The sequence below is a fragment of the Bipolaris victoriae genome, assembly GCF_000527765.1.
Source record: "Bipolaris victoriae FI3 unplaced genomic scaffold scaffold_41, whole genome shotgun sequence".
Lineage (NCBI taxonomy): Eukaryota > Fungi > Ascomycota > Dothideomycetes > Pleosporales > Pleosporaceae > Bipolaris > Bipolaris victoriae.
In genome coordinates this window covers 152,431-177,104 of record NW_014575351.1, presented here as the reverse complement: position 1 = coordinate 177,104, position 24,674 = coordinate 152,431, and the positions used below count along the sequence as shown (strand labels likewise).

At 52.9% G+C, this 24,674-nt stretch overlaps 9 protein-coding genes across 9 annotated transcripts; 5 read left to right on the top strand and 4 right to left on the bottom strand.

Annotated features, from left to right (window-relative positions):
• Positions 1–28: 28 nt before the first annotated feature.
• COCVIDRAFT_98979 (hypothetical protein) lies at positions 29–2,789 on the top strand (the record flags this gene model as incomplete). The annotated part of the gene is made up of 2 exons (XM_014701294.1): positions 29–236; positions 283–2,789. 2 exons carry the CDS (start codon positions 29–31, stop codon positions 2,787–2,789), a joined length of 2,715 nt encoding a protein of 904 aa, XP_014556780.1.
• Positions 2,790–2,879: 90 nt separating this feature from the next.
• Positions 2,880–4,550, bottom strand: COCVIDRAFT_98978 (hypothetical protein; the record flags this gene model as incomplete). The annotated part of the gene is made up of 2 exons (XM_014701293.1): positions 2,880–4,346; positions 4,377–4,550. The coding sequence occupies 2 exons, from the start codon at positions 4,548–4,550 to the stop codon at positions 2,880–2,882; spliced, it is 1,641 nt and encodes a 546-aa protein (XP_014556779.1).
• Positions 4,551–4,853: 303 nt separating this feature from the next.
• Positions 4,854–6,612, top strand: COCVIDRAFT_15913 (hypothetical protein; the record flags this gene model as incomplete). The annotated part of the gene is made up of 4 exons (XM_014701228.1): positions 4,854–4,856; positions 4,923–5,071; positions 5,128–6,502; positions 6,553–6,612. 4 exons carry the CDS (start codon positions 4,854–4,856, stop codon positions 6,610–6,612), a joined length of 1,587 nt encoding a protein of 528 aa, XP_014556714.1.
• A 1,268-nt stretch (positions 6,613–7,880) lies between these two features.
• On the top strand, positions 7,881–11,561 carry COCVIDRAFT_37702 (hypothetical protein; the record flags this gene model as incomplete). The annotated part of the gene is made up of 2 exons (XM_014701292.1): positions 7,881–10,253; positions 10,308–11,561. The coding sequence occupies 2 exons, from the start codon at positions 7,881–7,883 to the stop codon at positions 11,559–11,561; spliced, it is 3,627 nt and encodes a 1,208-aa protein (XP_014556778.1).
• A 150-nt stretch (positions 11,562–11,711) lies between these two features.
• Positions 11,712–12,434, bottom strand: COCVIDRAFT_15911 (hypothetical protein; the record flags this gene model as incomplete). Its single annotated transcript, XM_014701227.1, has 1 exon — positions 11,712–12,434. The coding sequence occupies one exon, from the start codon at positions 12,432–12,434 to the stop codon at positions 11,712–11,714; it is 723 nt and encodes a 240-aa protein (XP_014556713.1).
• A 380-nt stretch (positions 12,435–12,814) lies between these two features.
• On the top strand, positions 12,815–14,254 carry COCVIDRAFT_98922 (hypothetical protein; the record flags this gene model as incomplete). The annotated part of the gene is made up of 2 exons (XM_014701291.1): positions 12,815–13,973; positions 14,052–14,254. The coding sequence occupies 2 exons, from the start codon at positions 12,815–12,817 to the stop codon at positions 14,252–14,254; spliced, it is 1,362 nt and encodes a 453-aa protein (XP_014556777.1).
• Positions 14,255–14,721: 467 nt separating this feature from the next.
• On the bottom strand, positions 14,722–16,724 carry COCVIDRAFT_15909 (hypothetical protein; the record flags this gene model as incomplete). The annotated part of the gene is made up of 2 exons (XM_014701226.1): positions 14,722–16,604; positions 16,667–16,724. 2 exons carry the CDS (start codon positions 16,722–16,724, stop codon positions 14,722–14,724), a joined length of 1,941 nt encoding a protein of 646 aa, XP_014556712.1.
• A 1,893-nt stretch (positions 16,725–18,617) lies between these two features.
• COCVIDRAFT_98953 (hypothetical protein) lies at positions 18,618–20,991 on the top strand (the record flags this gene model as incomplete). Its single annotated transcript, XM_014701290.1, has 4 exons — positions 18,618–18,832; positions 18,881–19,205; positions 19,259–20,694; positions 20,763–20,991. The coding sequence occupies 4 exons, from the start codon at positions 18,618–18,620 to the stop codon at positions 20,989–20,991; spliced, it is 2,205 nt and encodes a 734-aa protein (XP_014556776.1).
• A 421-nt stretch (positions 20,992–21,412) lies between these two features.
• COCVIDRAFT_26547 (hypothetical protein) lies at positions 21,413–23,751 on the bottom strand (the record flags this gene model as incomplete). The annotated part of the gene is made up of 3 exons (XM_014701242.1): positions 21,413–23,243; positions 23,296–23,620; positions 23,676–23,751. The coding sequence occupies 3 exons, from the start codon at positions 23,749–23,751 to the stop codon at positions 21,413–21,415; spliced, it is 2,232 nt and encodes a 743-aa protein (XP_014556728.1).
• Positions 23,752–24,674: the final 923 nt, after the last annotated feature.

Below are 24,674 nucleotides of genomic sequence, written 5' to 3'. Positions count from 1 at the left end.
CCTTGACGCCACCAATTCCTACTCCAACATGGCGGCGCAAAGAACTGCTGTGAAGACCACCTACGAGGTTGGCCGTACCTTGCAGCCCATCTACTCGGGAGGCAGTTTGGCATTGAGCCAGGACGGGCGCATCCTGGCTGCTAGCTTGGGTGAAGATGTTCTTCTCACCGACCTCACAAATGGACAAGAGCTGGCAAGAGCCGAGGGCGACGGCGAGGCAATCACATCATTGACTTGTAAGTAATTTCTCCAGCTATAGCAACGGTCACTAACATGTGCCAGTAACGCCCTCTGCCTCGCATCTCATTGTATGCTCGCGATCACTGTCCATGCGCCTATTTTCTCTCAACCCTTCTGAAAACGGGGACGACTCCATCGAACTCCAACTTGTCCGCACCCTTCGACCGCATACGTCACCTGTAGTCACTCTGGCCACAGACCGCACAGGAACGCTACTAGCAACCGGAGGCGCAGATGGTGTTGTCAAAGTTTGGGACATTCGCGGCGGCTACACCACCCACGCTTTTCATGGCCATGGTGGGGTTGTTTCCGCGCTTCATTTCTTTGAGGTTGAGGTAGCTGAGCGGGAAGATGCATCCGAAAACAACAAGAAACGGAAGAGGAAATCAAGACAAGAAGGTGCCGAGATCGAACAAGCCCAGGGCGAAAGTCAGATACAATTCCGACTGGCCTCGGGTGCCGAGGACGGAAAAATTAGAATCTGGGATTTGCACAAGAGGAAGAGCGCCGCCATATTAGATTCGCACGTTTCTGTGGTTCGATCGCTGCAGTATTCACCACAGGAAAAGCTGCTCCTCTCTGGTAGTAGAGACAAGACTCTGATTGCATGGGACTCGAACAGGTGGAAGGCGCAACGCACCATTGCCGCACTCGAAGGCATCGAGAGCGCCGGTTTTGTTGCAGACGGAAAGATCTTGTACTCTGGTGGAGAAAACGGCAGAGTACGACTTTGGTCAACATCAAGCGGACGCGAACTCACATCAGAGCAAGAGCCGGGTATAGAAACGGATGAGATTGTCAACATTCTCTACTACCCAACCCTGCCTTACCTGATCTCAGTACATGCTGACCAGGTACTCAACTTTCACTCTCTCAAATCTGCCGAATCCCTTGTCGTCGAGGAGACGATTGATCCTCTACCAGTCTTTCGGCGTGTCTCCGGAACGCATGACGAAGTGATTGATATTGCGTACGTCGGCCGTGACAAATCATTGCTGGCATTGAACACCAACTCCGAGGACATTCGCATCATCACATTAAACGAGTCAGAGGGAGACGACGCAACAGAAGGAAGATACTTTGGCGCAGACGTGGGACTACTAAAAGGCCATGATGATATTGTCATCTGTCTAGATGTGGACTGGTCAGGACATTGGCTCGTCACAGGTGCAAAGGACAATACAGCCCGGCTATGGCGACTAGATCCCGAACACGGATCATACACTTGTGCAGCAGTTTTGACAGGTCATGCTGAATCGCTGGGTGCAATTGCGTTACCTCATACAGTGCCTCAGGAGTCGTCTGCCGCATTCACAGATCCGTTATCACACCCCCCGGCATACATTGTAACAGGATCCCAAGATCGGACCGTTAAGCGGTGGGACACGACTAAGGAGATGAAGGGAAAGCTACGAGCAAAGTATACTCGCAAGGCACACGATAAGGATATCAACGCAATTGACATCGACCCGTCTGGGACTCTGTTCGCTTCTGCGTCACAGGACCGTACAGTCAAGATCTATTCGGCTGCTGAAGGAGAAGCGATTGGTGTCCTTCGAGGTCACCGTCGTGGTGTCTGGAGCGTCAAGTTTGCACCAAAAGACTCACAGGCCCCGAATTCGAGTGGCAAGGGCTTGATTGCAACTGGCAGTGGAGACAAGACGGTCAAGATCTGGAGTCTGGCGGACTACAGCTGTCTTTTGACGCTTGAAGGCCACTCCAACAGTGTCCTGAAGCTCGCATGGCTCCCATACCGTCCAGTGGACGCGCGAGACAAACGAGGTCCGCAAGTCGCCTCTGCAGCCGGTGACGGCTTGGTCAAGATCTGGGACTCCATCTCGGGCGAGACAATGTCTACCCTCGACAACCACACCGACCGTGTCTGGGCCCTCGTCGTCCACCCTCAAACTGGCGCCCTCGTCTCTGGCGGCGGTGACAGCGTCATAACCTTCTGGCAAGACACAACCAGCACCACGCTCGAAGCCGCCACCACCGCCGAAACCGAGCGCATCGAACTCGACCAGAAACTCCAAAACTACGCCTACGCAGGAAACTACCGCGACGCCATCGTCCTCGCCCTCCAAATGGACCAACCCGCCCGCCTCTTCTCCCTCTTCAAATCCGTCGTGGAATCAGACTCTCCAGACCCAGACTCCCTATCCGGTCTCAACTCCGTCGACGCCGTCCTCGCATCCCTCGCCGACGAACAACTCTACAAACTCCTCCTCCGCCTCCGCGACTGGAATACAAACGTCCGCACCGCTCCCATCGCCCAGAAGATTCTACACACGATTGTCAAATCGTACCCAGCAGCACGGCTTGCGGGGCTGAAGCCTCAAGGCAAAGTTGCGGCGAAGGGGAGTCTGAAGGATGTGCTGGAGGCTATCAAGGTTTATTCAGAGAGACATTATAGGCGAGTAGAGGAGTTGGTGGATGAGAGTTATTTGTTAGATTTTACATTGAGAGAGATGGATGAGGTCGGGGGTGTGAGTGAGGGTATGAATGGGTTGGGGTTGGAAGGCGGAAGGGACGTTGTCATGGTTGAATAAAGTCCGTATACATATCTGAATGAATCGTTCTTTTGTTTTTTTTTCTTCTTCACAATTAAAAATAAATCTCTTATATCAGATTTAAATCCTTCACTTCCTGCTCCTCCCGCCCTGCCCCTTCCTCCTCTCCCAAACCATCAGATACGCCTCCTTTGTAAACAGCGTCTCCGCCCTCTCCTTCTCCACAAACAAATCCTGAATTCCATACCACTCCTCCCTCGCGCGATCTTTAACTTGTACCCTCCAAATCTTGCTCTCAAGCTCGCCCTCCACGCTATCGTCTTTCTTCTTGACAGCTTCGTGCGTGATGTTGGCGACGAGGTCGTACCATATGGGTTCACCTGGGGGGTATTCCGCGGGATTCGGTTCGACGTAGGGTGACATGTCGAGGGAGTGAACGGGGAAGGTGACGATAGTGGGGTTGCGTTCTGCGACGAATTTATTTTTCGAGAAGCGTTTGATGTTGAAGAGGAGGTAGGGGGGGAGGGGGTGTAGAAGACGGTATCGGACGCGGTTCTTTGATTTCTCTTGAGGAGTTACGCCGTTGTATTTTGAGAGGATGTTTACGAGGGGGACTTGGGGGATGATGTTTTTTTCGAGGGCGTCTTGGAAGAGGGGTGCGGCGGGGAGGTCGAGGGTTAGGACGAGGAAGTGCGAGGTTGTTGTTTGGACGGCGGCGTCTTCGAAGCGGAGGCGGTCGCCGGCGTCGGCGCGGGCGGTGATTTCTTGTTGTTCGATTTTGAGGGTGCCTTGGAAGACTTTTTGGATGATGCTGCTGTGGGGTTTTGTGCGCGAGCCGCCGACGGCGAGGTGGAGGTTGTTGAGGAACCAGGAGAGAAAGTCGACGGGGTCGGATTGGTCGGTTAGGGTGAAGCGTTTCGAGGAGCGGAGGGCGATTTCTTGGAGGAGCTCGTGCGGTGAGACGTGGGTTTTGAAGGCGCGTGGGTTCCAGATCTTGCGCACAAGGGTGCTGAAGCGCTGGGCGAGTTGCGGTCGGTTGGAGAGGTCTTCGAGCATGAAGTAGTTGCGCAGTGGGACGACGTGGGAGAGGGCTTGTATCACTACGTTGAAGTAGTCGTTTGCCTTGATGTTGTTCATGCCCACAAAGCCTGGTATGTACTCGCGATTTGAGAGATCCCACGACACTTTTGGCTCCTTGTCCAGCTTTGCTACCTCCTCCTTGCTCATGCGCGGGTCTACGACAAACTTGATGTCGTCTAGCGACTTGGACGTCACTTCATAGCCCTCTGGAAGCACATAGACCTTCTTCGTCTCCATGTTGACGTATACGTGGTGTCCCTCTTCCAGCGCATGAAAGTATGCTTGTGACTTTGGCCCCCGACCTTGGTAGTATTTCCCACATACGAGACAGGCGTATACGTTGATGTTGGACAGCGTGACGGAGCATAGCTTCTCAAAGTCAAAGTCAAGGACTTTGCGGTTTATCGTGTCGAGGTAAAGATCGGTGTATCCGGCTTCTGGCGCACTCTGGCGTTTTGGCGCGGCGACTGCGGGCTCGTCACCGTCTTCGTCGTCCAATGCGCCGGCTTCTTCAAGCTCCTCATGCTCCTCTGCGTCTGCGCCTACAATGTCTATCTTGTCTTGGTCTTGCAGTCGGGGAGCCATGAGGTGGCCATTGCCAGTCGCGCCGTTCGTATCGGAGTCTTCCATCTCTTCATCCTCGACTTTTGGGCGCTTCATAGCTGGCGACGGCGCGTCGTACATTTCCTCGAGAGGCTCCAGGGCCGGTCTCTTTGACATTTTGCGCAGGTGTGATATCGCAGAATTTCAAGGTATTTAAAGAGATTGTGGTTCCAGACAAGACTATACAACTAAAATCACCACGATTTCTAGGTGGTTTGATGTTGTGCAGCGAAGGTGGTAATAGGCATTCACAAGTCACGGACCCCGGTGGAACCATTGGCCGGGGAAGCTCCGCGCAAACACCGCAAACACAGCTTCAACGCGGGCAAGACTAGAAAAAAGTCGCGTCCAGGCACATCCAGCCGACAACCCCACACCTTCTGAGATACCCCTCTTTACTTGCCTAGGAATTCCAGCAAGATGGTATGAGCGCCCGAATTTTCTCACAAAACAATGAAGAACAACCGTAGTGGCTGACAAGACATGTAGTCGAACCCCACTCAGATCTTTGCGGACGACGTAACGGAGGAGAAGGGCGAGAATGCGCGCCTCTCTGCCTTTGTAGGCGCCATCGCTGTTGGAGACTTGGTCAAGAGCACATTGGGCCCTAAGGGCATGGACAAGATCATGCAGTCTGCGTAAGTGAAGATTGCCCCGCTTCCACTCGTAGGCCCCAACTCACATGTGTGGAAAGTTCGACCGGAGAGATCATGGTCACAAACGACGGTGCCACCATTCTCAAAGCGATTGCCCTCGACAACGCCGCCGCAAAAGTACTAGTCAATATTTCAAAAGTCCAGGATGACGAAGTCGGTGACGGAACCACGTCAGTCACTGTCCTTGCCGCCGAACTGCTGCGGGAGGCGGAGAAGTTGGTCGACCAGAAGATCCACCCCCAGACTATCATCGAAGGATACAGGATAGCAAGCAGTGCAGCACTCAAAGCACTGGAAAAGATTGCAGTGGACCACAGCAATGACGAGCAGGAATTCCGAAAAGATCTCGAGGCCATTGCCCGCACAACGCTGAGCTCCAAGGTGCTCTCGCAGGACCGCACACAATTTGCCAAGCTCGCCGTAGACGCTGTCCTCAAGCTCGGAGGCTCGACGGACCTGACACACATCCAGATCATCAAGAAGGCTGGAGGAAAGCTAAAGGACTCGTACTTGGACGAGGGATTCATTCTGGACAAGAAGTTTGGCGTGAACCAGCCCAAGCGGATAGAGAATGCAAAGATTCTGGTTGCAAACACAGCCATGGACACAGACAAGATCAAGATTTTTGGAGCGCGAGTCAAGGTGGATTCAACGGGCAAGCTTGCCGAATTGGAAAAGGCTGAGCGTGAGAAGATGAAGGCCAAGGTGGAGCGTATCAAGGCACACGGCATCAACTGCTTTGTCAACCGACAGCTCATCTACAACTGGCCAGAGCAGCTGTTTGCGGATGCTGGCATCTGCTCGATTGAGCACGCAGACTTTGACGGCATTGAGCGACTGGCTCTGGTCACTGGCGGAGAGATTACCTCGACTTTCGACCACCCTGAGAATGTCAAGCTCGGCTACTGCGATGTCGTCGAGGAGGTGATAATTGGAGAGGATGTGTTGATCAAGTTCTCGGGCACCAAGGCGGGACGAGCATGCACCATTGTGCTGCGTGGTGCTACCGAGCAGCTTCTGGATGAAGCCGAGCGATCGCTACACGATGCTCTTGCCGTATTGTCACAAACAGTCAAGGAGCCCCGGACAACACTGGGTGGTGGCTGCGCCGAGATGAACATGGCAAAGGCAGTGGCGGAGGCGGCACAAAATGTGGCTGGCAAGAAGGCGATTGCGGTCGAATCGTTTTCCAAGGCGCTGCAACAACTGCCTACGATCCTGGCTGACAATGCCGGATTCGACTCGAGCGACCTGGTCACGCGACTCCGGAAAGCCGTCTACTCGGGCCTGACGAGCTCGGGTCTAGATCTGCTGTCACCGGGAGGTGGCATTGCAGACATGAGGGAGCTGGGTGTGATTGAAAGTTACAAGCTGAAGCGAGCAGTGGTGTCGTCGGCCTCGGAGGCCGCAGAGGTGAGTGCATCGCGAGAAGACGGTTGTGATATGGGCACTGACTTTGACAGCTGCTATTGCGAGTGGACAACATTATCCGAAGCGCACCACGACGACGCGATCGTATGTAAAGGGGAGGGGACAGGACGTTATGAAGCAATGGAATCACGGGCACAAGATCGAGTGTATATTACAAAGCAAGATGAATGCAGCCAGAGCCTCAGGCGCCTGAACGGTTGTTCCGTGCCTTGTGTGTCAGATTGTGGGAAGTGACTAGTACGGAAGGACGTAGGTGGCCGCACAAGGCGTGACGCATGTAATACGGGCGGTTCCTGTTTGCATGGTGCAGCAGGGCGCGCCGGAGTTGATGCATGTGCCATTGATTGATTGAGTTAATATGGAGTAGATGTGATGGGGGTGAGGGGGTGTGGCATTGTGGTTGACGGATGCAGGTAACGCGACTCAGTCGACCTTCTAGATGATTCAGTCCAGCGGGCGAGTCACGTGACGGATGCGGTGGGACGGGCGGTGGGCGGTTCGGCGCTGACATGTGTTTCATCTCCGTGTCTCGCCATTACCGCAAAGACACCTAAGCACCGAAATAGGAAACTCTCTTCGGACACACTGATATTTTCTGAGAGGTTACTTTGGTCACGACAAGTCTAAATATGGTTGTGCGGTTTGTGACGGGCGGCAGGGCAGGACAGGGCCGGGCAGGTTGAGCGTGTGCCGTCTGGCGTACGGACTTTGGGTGCTTGGGAATTGGTGGTTGGGTGTGCGAGTAGTGTGGTGTGGTGCGGGGCGGGAGGGATACAGTTCACCTACTGCGCCACCATGGCCGTCTGGGTCTGGGTGGATGCGTGCTTTGGTTTTGGCTCCGGTGGCATGCATCCTGGCGTCGTGGGCTGGCTGGTGGGCAATGGCTGTCCATGGCATGAGGATGCAGCCGTGTTTCCATCTCTGCAGGCACAGGACCGCCATTGCTGCCCCGGCCAAGAGCACAAGCACAAGGTACGGGACATGGATGGAATGGGATGGCCCGTCGCCTTTCGGTCCCTGCGTTGGGGAGTGGATGGATGATGTGGATGGATGGGCGGTGGCGGCCAAAACGAGGAAAACGGGCGAGTGTGTGGACAAGGAGTCTAAATGCTAGCAGCAGTGACGGGTGGGCTGACGAGGCCCCGACCGGACCCCAGCTTATGGTGCCCACGCTCAGCTGCAGCAGGCGAGTCCCCCCCCCGCGAGGCCTTAATATCGTCCTAAATTCGCTGCCACGGGCGTCTTTTCCCGCTCCTCTTCTGACCCAGCCCTTCGCCTCCATCACTGCTTGCGGATGCTCCATCTCCCTCGCCCTCGCTGCCTGCCCAAGGCTTCCAACTGATCCCCATACACGCCCGCAATGCCGCGTCCGCGCCGGCCGCCTGGTGCTGGCTCGGCGCTCACCACTCTCGCCCTCCTGCTCCTCGCCGGACTTGTGGCCGCTCAGCAGCAGCAACCACAACAACAACAACCACAACAGCAACAACAAATCCCACTACCTCCTCCACGCCTCGAACATCATGTCCCCAGCGGAGCCCCTCGACCCGCCCTCCATATAGAACACGCTCCCATCATCAACCCCAAGCCCATCCACAAACACGCAAAACTCGCCCAGAAGAACGCGGTAGTTGATGCTCCGCGTCGAAGACCCCACTCATCCCTTCACAGCCAGAACGTGCGCGCCCTAGCAACCAGAGTTCCTTCTGCTCCAGCCATCAGTGCTGTCAGAGCCGATCCCGCCAGATATGCAGCCTCGGGGGGCTTAGTCCCCGGTGCGCGCTCTCTGCAGGATTGGGAAGTTGAGGACTTTGTTCTCTTGGCGACCGTCGATGGCCACATACACGCACGCGACCGATACAATGGCGAGGAGATTTGGGAACTGAGCGGGAGGCCCATGTTGGAAACCATCTACAACTCATCCGGCGGCAGTGTTGACCCGCAGGACCAGCCCTTTGTATGGATCGTGGAGCCGCGAGAAGATGGTGCCCTCTACCTCCTCTCCCCAGGCCCTTATCCCCATCTCCAACACCTGGGCGTGACGGTCAAGCAATTGGCCGAAAACGCACCTTATTCGAGCGATGATCCGGAGCTTCCGGTCGTGTACAACGTCGAGAAGAAGACATTCATGTTGCTTGTCGATGCAGCCTCTGGTATAGTCAAGCAGAGCTTCAGTCCTGGTGGAACCTTTCCCCACGACGACAGTTGTGCCCCAGAGTCGAGAAACTACTTTAGCGCGCGAGAACGTGACTGCCGCGGGGTCATCGACATTGGGCAGACCCAGTACACCATCACCATCCACAACAAGAAGACCAACGAGCACATATGCACGCTCAAATATGCAGAGTGGAACCCCAACAGTCGTGACAGAGATTTGCAATCGCAGTACGACCAGACGTTGGACAAGCAGTACATCTACACCACATATAACGGCGAAGTCATTGCCTTTGACTACAAGCGTCCAAGGTCGCACCAGCGGCCACTTTATAGGCAGCGTCTGCCGTTCCCAGTTGCACGCGTCTTTGATGTTGCCCGTCCTTCAAACGACCAATCCTCTGACCCACCCTTGGTCCTTTTGCCCCAGCCTGCGGGGCCTGTATTTTCAGAGGACAAGGCCAATCATGTTCTCCTCAACACAACCGACTCGGGAGCGTGGTATGCACTGTCAGAAGTCAACTACCCTGCCGTGACAGATGGTGCCCCAGACGCAAGTTGCTACAAGCAGAATCAGGCTGCATACGATTGGGATGCGGCCTACGCCTTGCCAGACAAGAAGAGCCTTATTGGTGTGCACAGGCTCGACTACAAGGTTCCTGAAATGCCAACTCAGCTGCTGGGCATTCCTGCACCAACTTTCTACGACTCTGTAAATGATCAGGTCATCTCCAACCCACCGGAGACTTCCCCAAGGGAGCATCACCAGCCACCAAGCATTGATGCACCACCACAGGCTGAAGTCGTCGCACGCTCAGTCAATGTCTACATATACATTGTACTTGCCATCTGCCTGTTTGGCGGTGTCGGGGCTTCTATCAAGCCTACAATGGTCGAGTCCTGTCTGAGCTACCTCAAGCAGATAGTCCATGCAGGCAACAACACCAAACAGCCTCTTCCGCCATTCCACGCTTCCCCAGAGCCTGAGGTCAAGCTGAGCGAAGAAAAGCTTTTGGTTGTTCCACATGCAGATGATCCTGTTCCAGAGAAGCCAGTTGTTGAGACCGTTGAGAAAGACCAAAACGAGCTACCTGCATTGGAGGAGCCCAAGGAGAAGAAGGTCGTTACCTTTGCCGTCCCAAGTGACGAAGAGGAAGATCTTGCACCCCTCTCCAGGACTACGACTGTTGAACAAGCCTCTCCAATCTCGAACGAAGCTGCTCCGCCAGAGGTGAAGCTCAATGGCGATGCTGAGGCAATGGCAAATAGCACCGAAGATGTCTCACAAGACCCCACGGCTGCACCGGCTACACCGAAGAAGAAGAAGACACACCGGGGTAGAAGGGGCGGCCGTAAGCTGAGTAAGAATCAGCAAAAAGAGGAAGATGAGGTCAACCGGATTGTGAACGCAGCCAAACAGCTCGAAGTCGGCCCTCGCCTGCACCCCGACGAACTCACCGTGAGCGGGGGTGACGTGCAAAACATCTCTGAGATCAAACGCATCGGCAAGCTTACCATTGACCAAGATCGACTATTGGGCAATGGAAGTGGTGGCACATTCGTCTTTGAAGGAAAATGGAAGGTATGTTCATCACCGTCGGTCTTTCACCGCCTTCTCATTCTAACACCGCTCTAGGAAGTCAAGGTCGCCGTCAAGCGCATGTTGCCTCAATACTTTGGGCTTGCAGAACAAGAGGTCAAGCTTCTACAGAACAGTGACCCCCACCCGAACGTCATCCGCTACTTTGATGACGAACGCGACGAAAACTTTCTCTACATCGCCGTCGAACTCTGCCAAGCTAGTCTCTTCGATCTGTACAAGGATGGGCGGCCTGGAGAGGAGCTCAGTGAGGAACATCAGCGTCTGGTCAACAAGATTAGTAAGAAGGCATCGTCCTGCCTGTACCAGCTCGCTGCCGGTTTGAACCACCTGCACCATCTCCGCATCATTCACCGCGACATCAAGCCTCAAAACATTCTTGTTGCACAGCCTCTGATCACCTCCAAGGATGACGTGCGACTGGTGATTTCTGATTTTGGGCTCTGTAAGACTCTGCCCGACAATGTTAGTACCCTTGTCGGTACAACTGGCAACGCAGGTACCGTCGGCTGGAAAGCCCCGGAGCTCATCTCGCAGCCCAAGGAGCTGGTCAATGGAAGTTCCCAGGGCTTTTCTCGTGACTCATCCAGCTCGACGGATCCAGTCGCACAGGGCGTGAAGCGGGCTGTGGACATCTTCTCTCTGGGCTGTGTCTTCTACTACGTACTTACCGGTGGCTGCCACCCATTTGACGATGAAGAAGGCTGGATGCAGATTCGCGAGTACAATATCAAGAAGGAAAAGTCGAACCTCGACCGCCTACTTCTTGGTGCCGACTCTGTGGAGCCACATCACCTCATCCAATGGATGCTTCGGCCACGTCCTGAATCTCGTCCAACTGCCCTTCAGGTCATGAACCATCCCTTCTTCTGGGACGACCAGAAGCGACTTGACTTCTTATGTGACTGTTCTGATCATTGGGAGCGAGAGCCTCGCGACCCACCGTCGGAGCACCTATCGCAGCTTGAGGAATACGCTCAGGATGTCCTTGACCACCGACGTAACTTCCTCGCCAAGCTGGATCCAGGCTTTGTCAACTCGCTGGGTAAGCAACGCAAGTACACGGGCGATCGTATGCTCGACTTGTTGCGAGCATTGCGTAACAAGAAGAACCACTACGAGGACATGGAGGATTCGATCAAGGCCAAGGTTGGGCCGCTGCCGAGTGGATATCTGAAGTACTGGACCGTCAAGTTCCCCCAGTTACTCATGAGCTGCTATGAAGCGGTGTTGGCGTGTGATTTGGAGAATGAGCCTCGATTTAGGAAGTACTTTGAGGGTGCCAAGTAGGAGTTTGGGGGGTTGGCTTGGTGTATAGGTCACTATTCAATTAAGTGTATTAGGATGTTGAGATTGAAAACTAATATATTCGCTCAAAACGCTGATGTTCATGTTGCTGCAATGCCTTTTGTGCTTTTGCTACCCTGATTATAGCCCATATTACTTCCTCTTCATCGCACTCCCCTCCATATCCGCCAGACTCGCCGTGACCATTTCCGGATTCCTCTCCAAAACCTCCTGCACCCTCGTCTCAAAAGCCTTCACCATGTATTCCGCCACCTTCGGTGCCACGCCCCCACTCAACGCCGCATACACTGGATTCGCAAACGAAAACTCCACCACCAAACTCACTCTCGTCTGCGCCTCCCTCACCTCTTCAACCTCCCACTTACTCCTCAAATACGTCAATAACCCATTCTCTCCCTTTTCCCTCCTCCCTTGCATCCCTTGCCCCTCCCCCTCAAAATGATGCGCCACATCCACCCCCTTCAACTCCGTCTCCGCCTCTCCCCCCACACTCTCAACCCATCTACCAGGCACACAATAAATGCGACTCCGGAAACTCTCGGTTATAGCGCCGAAACCCGTTGTTATGATTCCTTCAGAAGGCCAGCGTCGATGGTACTGGCGGTCTGGTAGGGACCATTGCGTTACGGTGCTGTGGGTGCAGTAGGGGAGGAAGGAGGAGTAGGCGGGGACGTCGGCGATTATGGAGTAGACAGGGGGAGAGGGATAGGGGAGGGTGCGAGTTGCGGTTAGGATTTGAGGGGGTGAGGTAGGTGGGGTGAGGGAGGTGAAGGGGTTGGGGAGGAAGGTGCGGCGTTGGTGGTGTGATGGGTGGTGGTTGATGAGGAAGGGACGGGCGGATTTGAGTGGCGGCATTTTTTTTTGAGGTGGTTGTTTATGTTGGTATCATAGCGGAGTTTCCGGTGTTCGTTTTTTCGCGGCGGTTGCTGGGAGTTGGGCGTGGAGGTGTGGTTGAGTGATGTTGACGGTTGATGGTGGAGGAAATGTGGAAATGTCGCGCTAGGGTGTTGCGGCTCTACTTACGCCCCCATGACGCTTATCATGTCAGGGACGAGTTGCTGTTGCGGCAGCGCTAGACTGGACTGGGGGGGGGGGGTTTGCTAGCGTGGGAAATTTCGCGTGCCTCGTTGGAGGGGCAAAGCGAGTGCCCCTCTAAGAATTCCTGGTCCCCCTCCCCCTCCCCGCATATATACGCGACATAAACGCAACTTTACAACGACACGATGGCTGCTGATATGGATGCGACGAAGGGGGCGGAGAAAGATGTAGGGGCCAACGCGGATTCGGTTCAATCCTGCGACGCAAGATTTCAGACGGATAATAGTGTGTCGAAGAAACCGCAGCCGAGACAACAATTATCAAAAGCCATGGAGCACATGCGCTTCGCAGTCACTGCCGACCCGATTCCACATTCTGCCTCTACACCAAAATCACAATCAACACAGTCTAGCGCCAAAGACTCAGCGCAAGACCCTTCATCCACAGAACAACAACCCCCAGCCGAAAACGACGCCTACGGCGTCCCCGCCTCCTTCGCCCCCGTCCGCGCCCCCCAATCCCGCTCTCACGACCCCACCAACAACCAAAAGCGCAGCGACCCCTTCGCCTTCGGCTCCCGCTACCTCGAGGAAGGCGACGACATTTTCGAGTTCAACGCCTGGGACCACGTCACCGTCGACGCCACCTACCTCGCCTTCTCCGAAGAGCAATACTCCAAACAGCGCTCCGAACCCGTATCTGACTTTGACCGCTCGCGCTACAACGCGCAGCCCGAAAAATGGTGGAACCAATTTTACAAGAACAACAAGACGAATTTTTTCAAAAACCGAAAGTGGCTTGCGCAGGAGTTTCCGATTCTAGAAGAACTGGGTAAGGAGGATGGGCCGCAGGCGACGTTGTTGGAGGTTGGCGCTGGAGCGGGGAATAGTGCGTTTCCGATACTACAAAGGAGTCAGAATAAGAGGTTGAAGATTCATGCGTGTGATTTTTCGAAGAAGGCGGTCGAGTTGATTAGGAATCATGAACTCTACGATCCTGAGCGTATCCAGGCAGATGTCTGGGACGTTGCTTCACCGCCTGACTCGGAAAACGGGGGCTTACCACCTGGCCTGGCGGAAAACAGTGTCGATGTCGTACTCATGATTTTCATCTTTAGTGCGCTGAGTCCAGAGCAATGGAGTCAGGCTGTGGATAATATCTGGCGTGTACTTAAGCCGGGTGGGCAAGTACTGTTTCGAGATTATGGCCGTGGAGATCTAGCGCAGGTACGGTTCAAGAAGGGAAGGTACCTCCAGGAGAACTTTTATGTGAGGGGAGATGGCACGCGTGTTTATTTCTTTGAGCAGGAGGAACTTGAGAATATCTGGGCTGGAAAGATGCCATCGCCCAGTAGTGGTACGGAAGAGGAAAACAAGGGAGAAGAGAGTGCGGAATCGCAATTACAAGACCAAGTCAAGGAGTTGCAGATCAAAGATGAGTCAGAAGAAAAGCATACGTTCGAAGTCGCGCATATCGGCGTTGACAGACGCATGTTGGTGAATCGCCAGCGCAGACTGAAAATGTATCGATGCTGGATGCAGGCTGTTTTTCGCAAAAGGGGGGTGGAGAGTCAAGTTCCTACCAGCACGCTGCGGCAGGAGAAGGATGAGGAAGGTGAGGGGGAGGAAGGAGAGTAGTAAAAGTTTAGAATTCGTGATAGATGGATTGATAGATTGCCGAGTGAAATGATACCACTTGCATATACACTCTGTTTTCTTGTTTTGACTGTTTTTGATTTGATGTAAACTAGAACTAAACTACCCTCGATACCCATCGAGTTTCGAACAATGCAAACCAAACACCAATCCATATATGCCTCGCTAACCAAAAATGCTTCAAATCGCTTTCTTCGCTCGTTCGCTATGATACACACCAAAAACAGACAAACAGCATTAATCCAAAAACCAGCGCCAGTACTATACCCAAACCGCTCTTTTTGCTCATGAACAAGCATATTTCTAACCCCCCCCCCAAATTACTTCAAACAGGAAAGAAAAGAGAAGGGGGAGGATAAACGTGTCGCATGACGCATATCGCAACTCTTATCACTCGGTGAAAATAACAAGAAAAAAAAGCAGGCATGGCATAACTCCATACGTATCACTCAAGCCTCAGCGTCCAAAATGCCCCTTAGGATAGCAGCACCAGGCCCCACAAGGGACTCCGCGAGTTCTTTTTCGCCAACTACACTTGCGACTCTGCGCTCTTCGACGACCACACCGGGGAACGCCTTGCCTCTTCCGCGCCGACTCGGGGTGCCGGCACAGAAGATGTCGAGGGATCCTGCCTTGCCGTCTACCGCGGAGATAAGCGATAGAGACTCGAGACTGGCTACGATATCGCGGAACTCTGTGCTGCTGAGCGGGTGGAGAATGTTTTCGCGCTTGCAAAGTGCGGTGTAGGCTTCGAAGAGGTCTTTGATAGTGGGAGAAGTAGTGTGAGAGCGGGATGGAGTTGATAGAACTGTATCTGCGGCTGTTGCGCGGCGGTGTTTTTCGATGGCGGAGAGAGAGCAGAGGACGGCTTTTTGTTGCAGATTTAGGTTTCGCAGGCGTTGGCTTGTACCGTTGCTGAAGACTGCGGCGGTGATTTTGGCCATGTGGGCTATGGTGGCGCGGGGTGCGGTTTCGACTGTCAGAGAAGCGAGGGAGGCGGCGATGGCGGCGCCGAGGTCTTTGGTTTTTGAGGGGGAGCGAGTGGTGGTGAGGGAGGCGAGGTTGTCGTTTTCTACCAGGGGAGCCTTTGAAGGGGAGGGTGTGGGAGAAGGCGTGATTTCTGTGGCTTTCTTTGCGTGTTGGTCGCGGGTGTCGGCTTCGATGAGGTCGATTGCTCGGCGGCAGATGTCAAAGGCTTTGCGGAGGTCGCCAGATTGGGCAGCAACTTTTTTGGAGAGGAACATGATGGCGGTGGGGTGGAGGAATGGTAGTTGACTGGTGCTTCCTGCTGGGAGAAGTGCTTTGAGTTTTGAGGTGATGACCGAGGATATTTGCGCTGCGTTGTATGGAAGGAATGGCAGGAGCTGTGGCTTGAGACCGCGGGCCTTGAGTCGTGGGAGGAATCGATCTGTAAGGTCGAGGGCGTTGGCAATACCGACAAGAATCAGACTGGAAGACTTTTGTAACGACCATTCGAAGATGTTGTAGAAAAGATCAATGTCCAGCTCCAAGAGGTGGTCCACTTCGTCCAGGGTAACAACGTAGGAAGATTCGCGCTGCATGAAAACGTTCCTAAGTGCCTCCATCTCCTCGCCCTCGACAATCTCGGTAATGTCGACAAACTCCTCCAATAGCGTCCTGTAGAGATCACGAGCATTCTTCACGCTCATGCAGTTGATGTATCCGGTTTGGACAGAATCATCGTCTGAAACAGTGCGGCAGACATCGTTGACAAATGCGCTCTTTCCAGTACCCGGAGGCCCCGAGACGTAGATACATCCAGACTTGCGGCCCTTTGTGCGGGCGGTGATGAACGTTTGGAGTTCTTTCTTTTCATTTTCACGTCCAAAGAGTACCGCGGGCGCTGATCCCCTGGCAAATACTTGTCGCGCTTCGTTGTAGACGGTGGGAGCAGTATGTCTCGGGGTTCCTGGGGTGTGTGGTGTGCGGGGTGTCAGTGGTCGGCCGGGAATAATGAGTCGATGTCGTGGTGTGACAGCAACTTTGGCAGCAAGCGCGTCGCGATGTCTCGGAGTTGAGGGAGTAGGTGCAAACTTGTCGGGTATATCGACCAGCGATTTTTGGGGAGAGTTTTCTTTGGCGGATGACAGGGGAAACCGCGAACATGGGTCGATTTTTTTGGCAGGTGTCGCCCCAGTCTTCCTTCCGCGCCTTGTGGAGGGTTTCTCTTCGGGCTCATCCACATCCATTGCATCCTCGGTCCGGGCATTTTGCTTTTTGGGAGTGACGAATGGGTTCTCAATCTCGCCCTCATCGTGAATGACAAACTGCGTCCTCCGCTTCGACCGTGTTGCGACGTTCAATTTTTCATCTGTATAGCGCGTTAGGGACGTGTTGAATGAGAAAGGGCTGCCGGGCACTGATTGCTCATACCGGAAGCGTCGACACGAGCCGAGCTGCGAGTCCTCTTTCCAAGAACAGTAGAAGCCATGGTGTGTTCTTGACAGAAGGCGCAGTGGGCGTGGTGTGTGTGGTATGGGAGGTGCGAGGTGCGAGGGGTGGTAATGGAAGGAGCTCATGAGACATCAGCCTTAGCTGGAGAAGGCGCGACGCGACGCGTTAATTGAATCCAAAACGGGTTAGCGCAGTCGCGTGTGCCGGACCACATCTCCACCATCCCCATCCGCCATGCCTCTTCCGCGTATGGCCTCACCTCGCATTGTGCACTCGATACTCGAAGCATTCCACAACATACACTACCACTACCAGTTGGGTTTGGACACAGAAAGCGAGGACCCGTACTATCTGGCTCAAGAAATAGAAGGTCTTTCCCGATATGTGCGAAAACTTTATAGAGCGTTCCCAGACATAATTGAGCTTGCCTTGTGAACAGATCAACTCAAGTACTTGGGAAGAGATGTTCGGATTGCACCCCGGCGTATTCGGCATAGCCCAATCCCCAAACACCGGCACAATCGCGGGTATCCGATGCCCCAGATTGCTTAGTAGATACAAGTGAAGACAGTTGTCATTTGTATCAGAGTGCATTCCCAGTACGAGCGTCTCTGTTCAGACTCTGATTTCTTTGCCAATGGCAGAGTAGTATCAAATCATGTTGCATCTGTGTTTTAGTCTGCATTCAGTATTGAATCAATTTTTCTGCCTTTCAATCATGCTTTGTGATGGCCAAAGCCACAAATTGTCCCTACTATTCCAACGCACAGCCAAACCTGCATGAAGCATTGATGTGTTTAACAAACGCCTCCGTGAATCCATCGTCGGACTTTTTGCTAGAGTCTCGGCGACTTCTTTTTCTGCGCCGTTTGTACAAGATTGCTTTTAAGTATGGTCTTTGGAAGGGCGTGCAGTCAAAACTGTTGGTCTTGTCAACAGTCATTGCAGAGAGTAGTAAACGGCTATGCAGAAACGAAGAGACAATACAATCAAGGAATACTGCAAAGGATGAACTCATCTTCTAGAGATCTTAGATCCTCTTGAGTATTCCAGTGCACGAGGTTCAGCCTAACAAAGAACAAAAACTAGCCCAAGTACAGACGATAGGCTAGTAGAATAGCAGTGAGGAAAAAACGGTCATCGTGAAGTAAAACGTTGAAAACAATGTCGCGACAGTTGAATAGAGTGTGTTGTATCAACTTTTGCTATTTACTAAAATGTAACAGGACGAAGTCAGGTCGGTTGAAATGAAAGCTTCACCGCAGTAGACTATGTGTGTGTTGACTTAAGCTAAAACTGTAATATCGAACATGGTCAACATGACACACCAATGAATGTCGTACTACCTGTTCTTGGGCCGCTGACATGCCCGGCAATTCTTGCTACTGGCACGTTCTTTGTTGCACACTGATTTCGGCGGTGAAAAATCCGCCCCGAGCTCGAGAAAAGTACGGTGGCAGGCACGGTCTGAATCAGACACCCATCAACTGACCAGCTATCTGCACATAGCCGGATGGCATCGGGTACCTTCTTAATATAGTAAACATTCAGCTTGTCAATCCACACAATTTCAATTTGACGAGGTAGCATCATTAGAGTGAAGATCCACGCTTATTATTGTTCCGACACTGAAGTTAATTCTTACGACTCAGCTCGACAAGGCGTTGGCCCGTCGATCGCTTCCTGTTGTATTCGCCGCGCAAGAAAAACAACACAACAATAGCGTTATGCAGGGTACACCCTTTGAGCCGAGACGTTCAACTACGAAAAAGTCAGATCGTTCTTGGGTATGCGCAGGAGGTAAGGACAGCACAACTGCCCGAGTCATAGTGCACTACTGGAATCGCGTGAAGAACAGAATCACATATAACATGCATAAGTCCCCACGATGGGAATTCCTCAACACATCTTTCTCTATCCTCAAATTATCATGTGGACGTCTACCATCATACTAGGCGCAGCTGCCCTTGTTTCATCAACCGCAGCGCAGCAGGCCTGCCCTCCACCTCGACAGCCTACCTTGAACGCACCGGTCACCAACCCATGGAGATCACTGTCCAAGGAGGAGACGGCAAGTGCCAATGACATCCTGCAAGAAAAATTGAAGTTGAATGGCAACCAAGGATCTAGTCAAGATAGTTATGTGTAAGTTGAACAACTACAAACATGAATACCATACTGAGCAGCCCTCAGTGTACGAGTCACTCTTTTGGAGCCCAACAAAACCGAAACAGCCAAATACCTAGACGGATACGGAAAGCCCCCAGCAAGATATGCACGCGCTACAGTTCAGAGTGGTGCTACCAATACAACTGACATGTTCTGGCAAGAGTACATGGTTGGCCCTCTGCCAGCTACATATGCAACGACGATCAAGCCGCTCACCTTTCCGTTTCAAAATACTCACACGGGAAAAACAAATGTGCATCCCTTGTATTTTAGCACAAATGAAGGGACACAATTCCTCACAAAGTTTGCAACTGAACATGAGGATATCTCACAGCGCTTGTTCAACACGGTAAGCAATGTCTCGTCAAAACCATGCCTGAGCAATGACTAATGTTGGACCAGACATTCCTGAGTGGACTTGTCGGTCTGCGTTTCGGCGCTCTATTCAAAGACGACGATGGCCGTATCATTTCCTGGGCTACGACCTATGGTATCCCCACCAAGGAACTTAGCAGCGTTACAGTCGCACCACTTGGATTCTATATCAAGTTCGATCTATCTTCACGAGATTGGGATGATTGGAACGTCGCCGGTTGGTACTCATTTGGGAAATTCTATTCCTCTACCGAAGAGTTCCGGAAGGCGATCAACTCTCCAAAGTACAAAAAGCCCTCGCCAAATGTGGCGGGCAAATGGTCTTCCACTGACAAGAATGGTCCCCCACTTCCATTGGATGAGCAGCCGCCTCCCACATCTATCGCACAAGGAGCCCAAAGGTTTCGCATCGATGCCGATGAGAACTATATTTCCTGGATGGACTTTAGCTTCTACCATAACGTCGCTCATGATCGGGGATTGTCACTCTTTGACATCAAATACAAAGGAAAGCGCATCTTATACGAGCTTTCTCTCCAGGAAGCGTTGACAGCCTACTCGGGCTCAGATCCTTTTGCATCCCAAGCAACCTTCTACGATACTACAAGTGGTATGGGAGCCGAGCTGACGCCCCTCATCAAGGGTTATGATTGTCCAAGCTATGCTACATATCTGCCTGCAACATTTAATGAGGGAAATAGCACAAAGACCCTTGAAAATGCTATTTGCATTTTCGAGTTCGACCCAGGATATCCTATTCGCCGCCATTCCTTTGGTCAATACACACCTCACACCAGTGTCGCGAAGAACATCCAATTCACAATGCGGACTGTAGCCACCGTCGGCAACTACGATTTCCTGATCGACTACACCTTCTTCTACGACGGCGCCATCGAAGTCTCCTCGCGCTTCTCTGGCTACATCTCCTCCACATACTGGGAAAACGAGCCCGACTACGGCTTCCACATCCACGACTTCCTCTCCGGCAGCATGCACGACCACACACTCACCTTCAAAGCCGACTTTGACATCAACGGCCGCAAAAACAGCGTCCAGAAAGTGACTTTCAAACCCATCACCACCGACTACCCCTGGAGCACTGGCCGCAAGTACAACACCTTCAAAGCCCACCGCTCCTTCATCGACAACGAATCGCACTCGAAAATCAACTGGGCCGAAAACGACAACACCATGTACGCCGTCGTCAACAAAGATACCCCCAACCGCTTCGGCGAGTACCCCGGCTACCGAATCAAGCGAGCAGCCGGCGCCGTCCACCTCACGCAGACAAACTCCACAAACACCGGTAAGGCGGGTGCCTTTGTAACCCACGACCTCTACATCACCCAGCAAAAAGACACGGAACCCCGCGCCGCGGACAGCCTAAACCAGTACCAAAGAGACGACCCACTCGTAGATTTCTCGACCTTTTTCAACGATGAAAGCTTGAATCAGGAAGATATGTATGTTTCCCCCCTCCCTCCTTCACCACCACCACCACCAAATCGCTAACCCAACCTTTAACCAATAGCACAATTTGGTTTAACCTAGGTATGCATCATATACCGGGGACTAATGACCTTCCCGTCACAATGTTCAGTTCAGCGCATTCGGCCATGCGGCTTGAGCCCCTGAATTACCTCGAGGATGGCGATCCGTCTGTGCAGAGTAATCAGCAGGTTAGGATTGATTATGATGAGAAGGATAGGATTGAGTTTGTTGAGGAGTTTGGGAAGGTGGGGGGAAAGATGTGTCGTTGATTTTTGGGTTTGCTGACTTGCTGGCTGGCTGGCTGGCTCACGCTCGCTATTTTTTTTCTTCCTCTTTGTCATTGTTGGGTTGATACACAGGGCTGTTTATGCGCCCATCTCCTTTTTCTTCTTCTTTTCCGTTGAGCGGAGAAGTTAGACTTGGCGTTTTCTTCTTTTTCTTTTTGAAGAAGGGGGTTTGTGGGGGGGGGGGGATGCTGTGTATATGTAAGATATATCCGTTTGTGTAGTAAATAGACCGAGTTCGCGAGATCCCCTTCTTGTTCTCCGTTTCCAATCAAACACGAAAGAGTAAATCACACATTGTGTAGAAAGAGGCAAAAAAGTTATGTGTCAAGAGTAATTACTAGAATATTCTACATATTTTCTTTTCAACACCCTCAACGCCCCTTGTAACGAACCCACGACTTCGTCACCTCAACGGCTTGACAAACTCCGCCCAGACGTCCAAAAACGCCCTCCGATCCTTTTTACTCTGAAACTTGATTTCCAACTCCGAATACCCAAAGCGATTCAAGTTGCCCAAGCGGCCCGGATGCGCCGCGCTCGTAAGCGCAGTCTTGAACGACTCATTCGAAGCAACAGACGCCTTCGTAGCGGACCGCGTTAACTGCGGAATCTCCATCGAATCGTTGCGTTTTCGAGGTGAAAAAAAAGAAGAAGAGGAGGAAGCTGATGCGGGACTCTTGGGGGCAGCAATAGTAGTGCTAGTAGCGCTAGAGGACTTGCGGCGCTGAAACAACTTATCCGACTTCCAGCGCGATGCGTCTTTTGAAAAGTAGAGGGTTAGTTTTTCGCTTTCTTTTTTGAAGACGGCGTCTGTGAGCCACTCGAATGCGTAGTGCGGTTCCTCGACCCAATGCCCCTTTTCCTCTAGCGCGCTCGTGTAAAATAGTAGCACAAGGACGTCGAAAGTTACGGGCCCGTCATCTTCTAGATGCGTTTCTGTGCGGCGCCATAGGCGGAGGTTGCGGCCGCGGCACTCGGTGGGGTTCTTGTCGGAGGAGATGGTCAAGATGGGATGGTCGAACTTGAGGTCTGCGGCGTCGGCGTTGTTGTTGGTGTAGAGCAGGGTTTGGAATTTCTCGGCGGAGTCGGAGGCAGAGAAGGTGTATTTGATGTCGGTGTATTGCTTGTCGAGTTTGCCAAACGAGTTGCGTGGGAAGTCGATGGAGACGGCGCCGTCGGGGTAGGTGGTTGTGAGTGGGATTGATGGGCCCGTGGCGGGGAAGTGCTGTTCGATCCATGTACGAAGCTTGCCGTCTTGGCTGGAGTGGTATACGGCGCGGATTGATATTCCAGTGTCTTCGCGGTATCGCCATCGGACGTCGCAGTCGCGGCTTTCGGCTCCGTATTTGACGGATTTACGCTCGACTTCGACAGAGCGGCAGATTCGCTTCCAGTCGAGTGCGGCTTCGCCTAGAGCCATGGTTGCTAGGGATGTGCGAGATAGACTACGGCGCAGACTGTACGATGCTAGGGTCTCTGGAATAGTTCCCCCAGGGCTCAAGTCGGCACTCGGGGAGCGTGGCTGCGATCCTGGAGAATGGCTCATGCTGCTCCTGTTGGTAGAAACAGATGTCGTGCGGCCTATATCGTGAGAGACCGATGTATCTGTGGGAGACTGAGCCCAGTCTATGGAGCCAAAGTATGAATCTCCACGCGGGCTGATAGCTGGAGGCGAATGCGACAACGGGATGCTCAAACTTGGCCCAGCAGTTTCTGAAGAACTGCGCATCTGATGCTGGAAAAAACCCGTAAAATTCCCAGAGTGATCGCTATCCAGAGTGTACGTACGTGGAGGCGCTGGCGGCATGTTGCGAACCTCCTGTCGTATGGCGTCGCTTGGCGAAAGATGCGATCGCTTCTCAGCAGTCATGCGTTTTGTGCGGTTTTCCTCAATCAGGATGGCATCGTCAACTTGCCGACGGAGATGGTATAGTATAGCAGCAGTCTGATCATCGTCGCTTGGTAGAGCAGCAGGTGTATCGCCTAATGACAGGGGGCGAGAGTGCTCTGCTTCTCTAGCGATGCGCTCATCCTCGCTCTGCAACCAACGATCAAAGATCACCCACTCGCTGAAAAGTGGATGCTCGTCTGGTGCAGGCAGTGATAGAGGTGCATGTTGGGATGAAAATCCCAGTGCACTGGTTGAGTAAGCACGGCCTCCCAGGGTTACAGTGCGTGGTGGTGCGGCGTCGAGAAGACGTTGAGTTTGCTTGGTTGCCTCGAGATGTAAGCGACTGTGAAGTATTAGTCTTGAGATGCTATCCTGAGGATTATGCCGAAACCTACAGTTGTAGAAATGATATGCACATGTGTAAGGCTTGGTAGTGGCCAGTGATCTGCTTCCTCAGTCCGTCTATCTCTTTCTCCATGCCCATGTATCTGATGGTGAAGATGAACTTCTTTACGCCCATCTTCTTGTCGACCAGATGATCTGCATATGGGTCGAGCGTCTTTTCACATCTCTTGAGTGTTGCCTCAAATTCCTTGACGGGAAAAGGCATGGGCTGGCCATACTGCTTCATCAACTCACCCAACTCGACCAAGCAGGTGTGAAAAGCAGTGAACTCCTTCACCAGGCCTGCCACTTGTGCTTCCGAATTCTCGTTGGCATCTAAGCATAGGTCAGTGTCCCGAGCTTTGTCATGCGATTTTGGTAAGCGACGTACCTCTGAAAGCAAGGTATACCCGGGTGGAGAACTCGAGTAGTTTCAACACATCTGATGGGCTGCATCCGAAAGACATGGTGGTCGTCTTGCGCCGCGCTGGGGCGCAACACTAACAGTGTAGGGTTTGCTCATGCACAGGGAACTTTTCGTATTCAGTAGAGTGCAACGTAGAGGAAGCGCAAGGCTCTCAGAAGAGGGTGACAGTATTGTAGGCAGTGTCGCCTGAGCTTGCGCCCGTCTTGTGAGCACGCGCGGGTTCAGGCTGTCCCAAAGCGAGGCCGTTGCGGCATATGGGGGTGGCTCAGCATATTGATTGCCGACCGATTGCGCCAGGCACACGCTTGTCGAAGCCTTGCAAGACGGGACGACAAGATTGCCCATCGTGAGTTGGTCAGAGGACAGAGGAGGTCGTGTTGATACATGTGGCGCTACCAAGACTGGACGCCCAACGTGCAATGAGACGTCGAACAACAACACGTGGGGAAGCGAACGGCTATCGTCGACCATCCCAACCTCGCGCCTCATTACCCGGAACAGCGTGGTTTTCCCACGAAAATGCATGCGCTGGGTTCTAGTTCCATGAGACTGGTTTGCGGAATAGTCGTATCTCCATGGCCCCTTTGCCCTGAGCTCCACCAATCCAACACTGCTGGAGGTGCCTCCGTGTCGAGTGCGAAGGCAATGCAGGCAACGATACACCTTTCCATTCGTGGTGACCGCTGAACCCTAGCCATCTTAATCCAGACTTAAGCGTGATTCGATACAGCCATGAGCGCCACCAAGTCTGACTTCGGCGAGCGGGAACGGGTTGCTCGCCAGTGTAGCAACTGAGAGAGCAGTGTCGGTCCACGTAGGCTATCTTTCCGTTGACCGGTCTGCCTTGTTAAATGGGGCAGTGCACACATCTAGTCATTTGTGTGCGGCATGCTCTGTAAATGTGGCTGAGGCTTTGCTCATCTGCGATATGATTAAGGCAGTCATGAGCCGAACTTGCTGCAG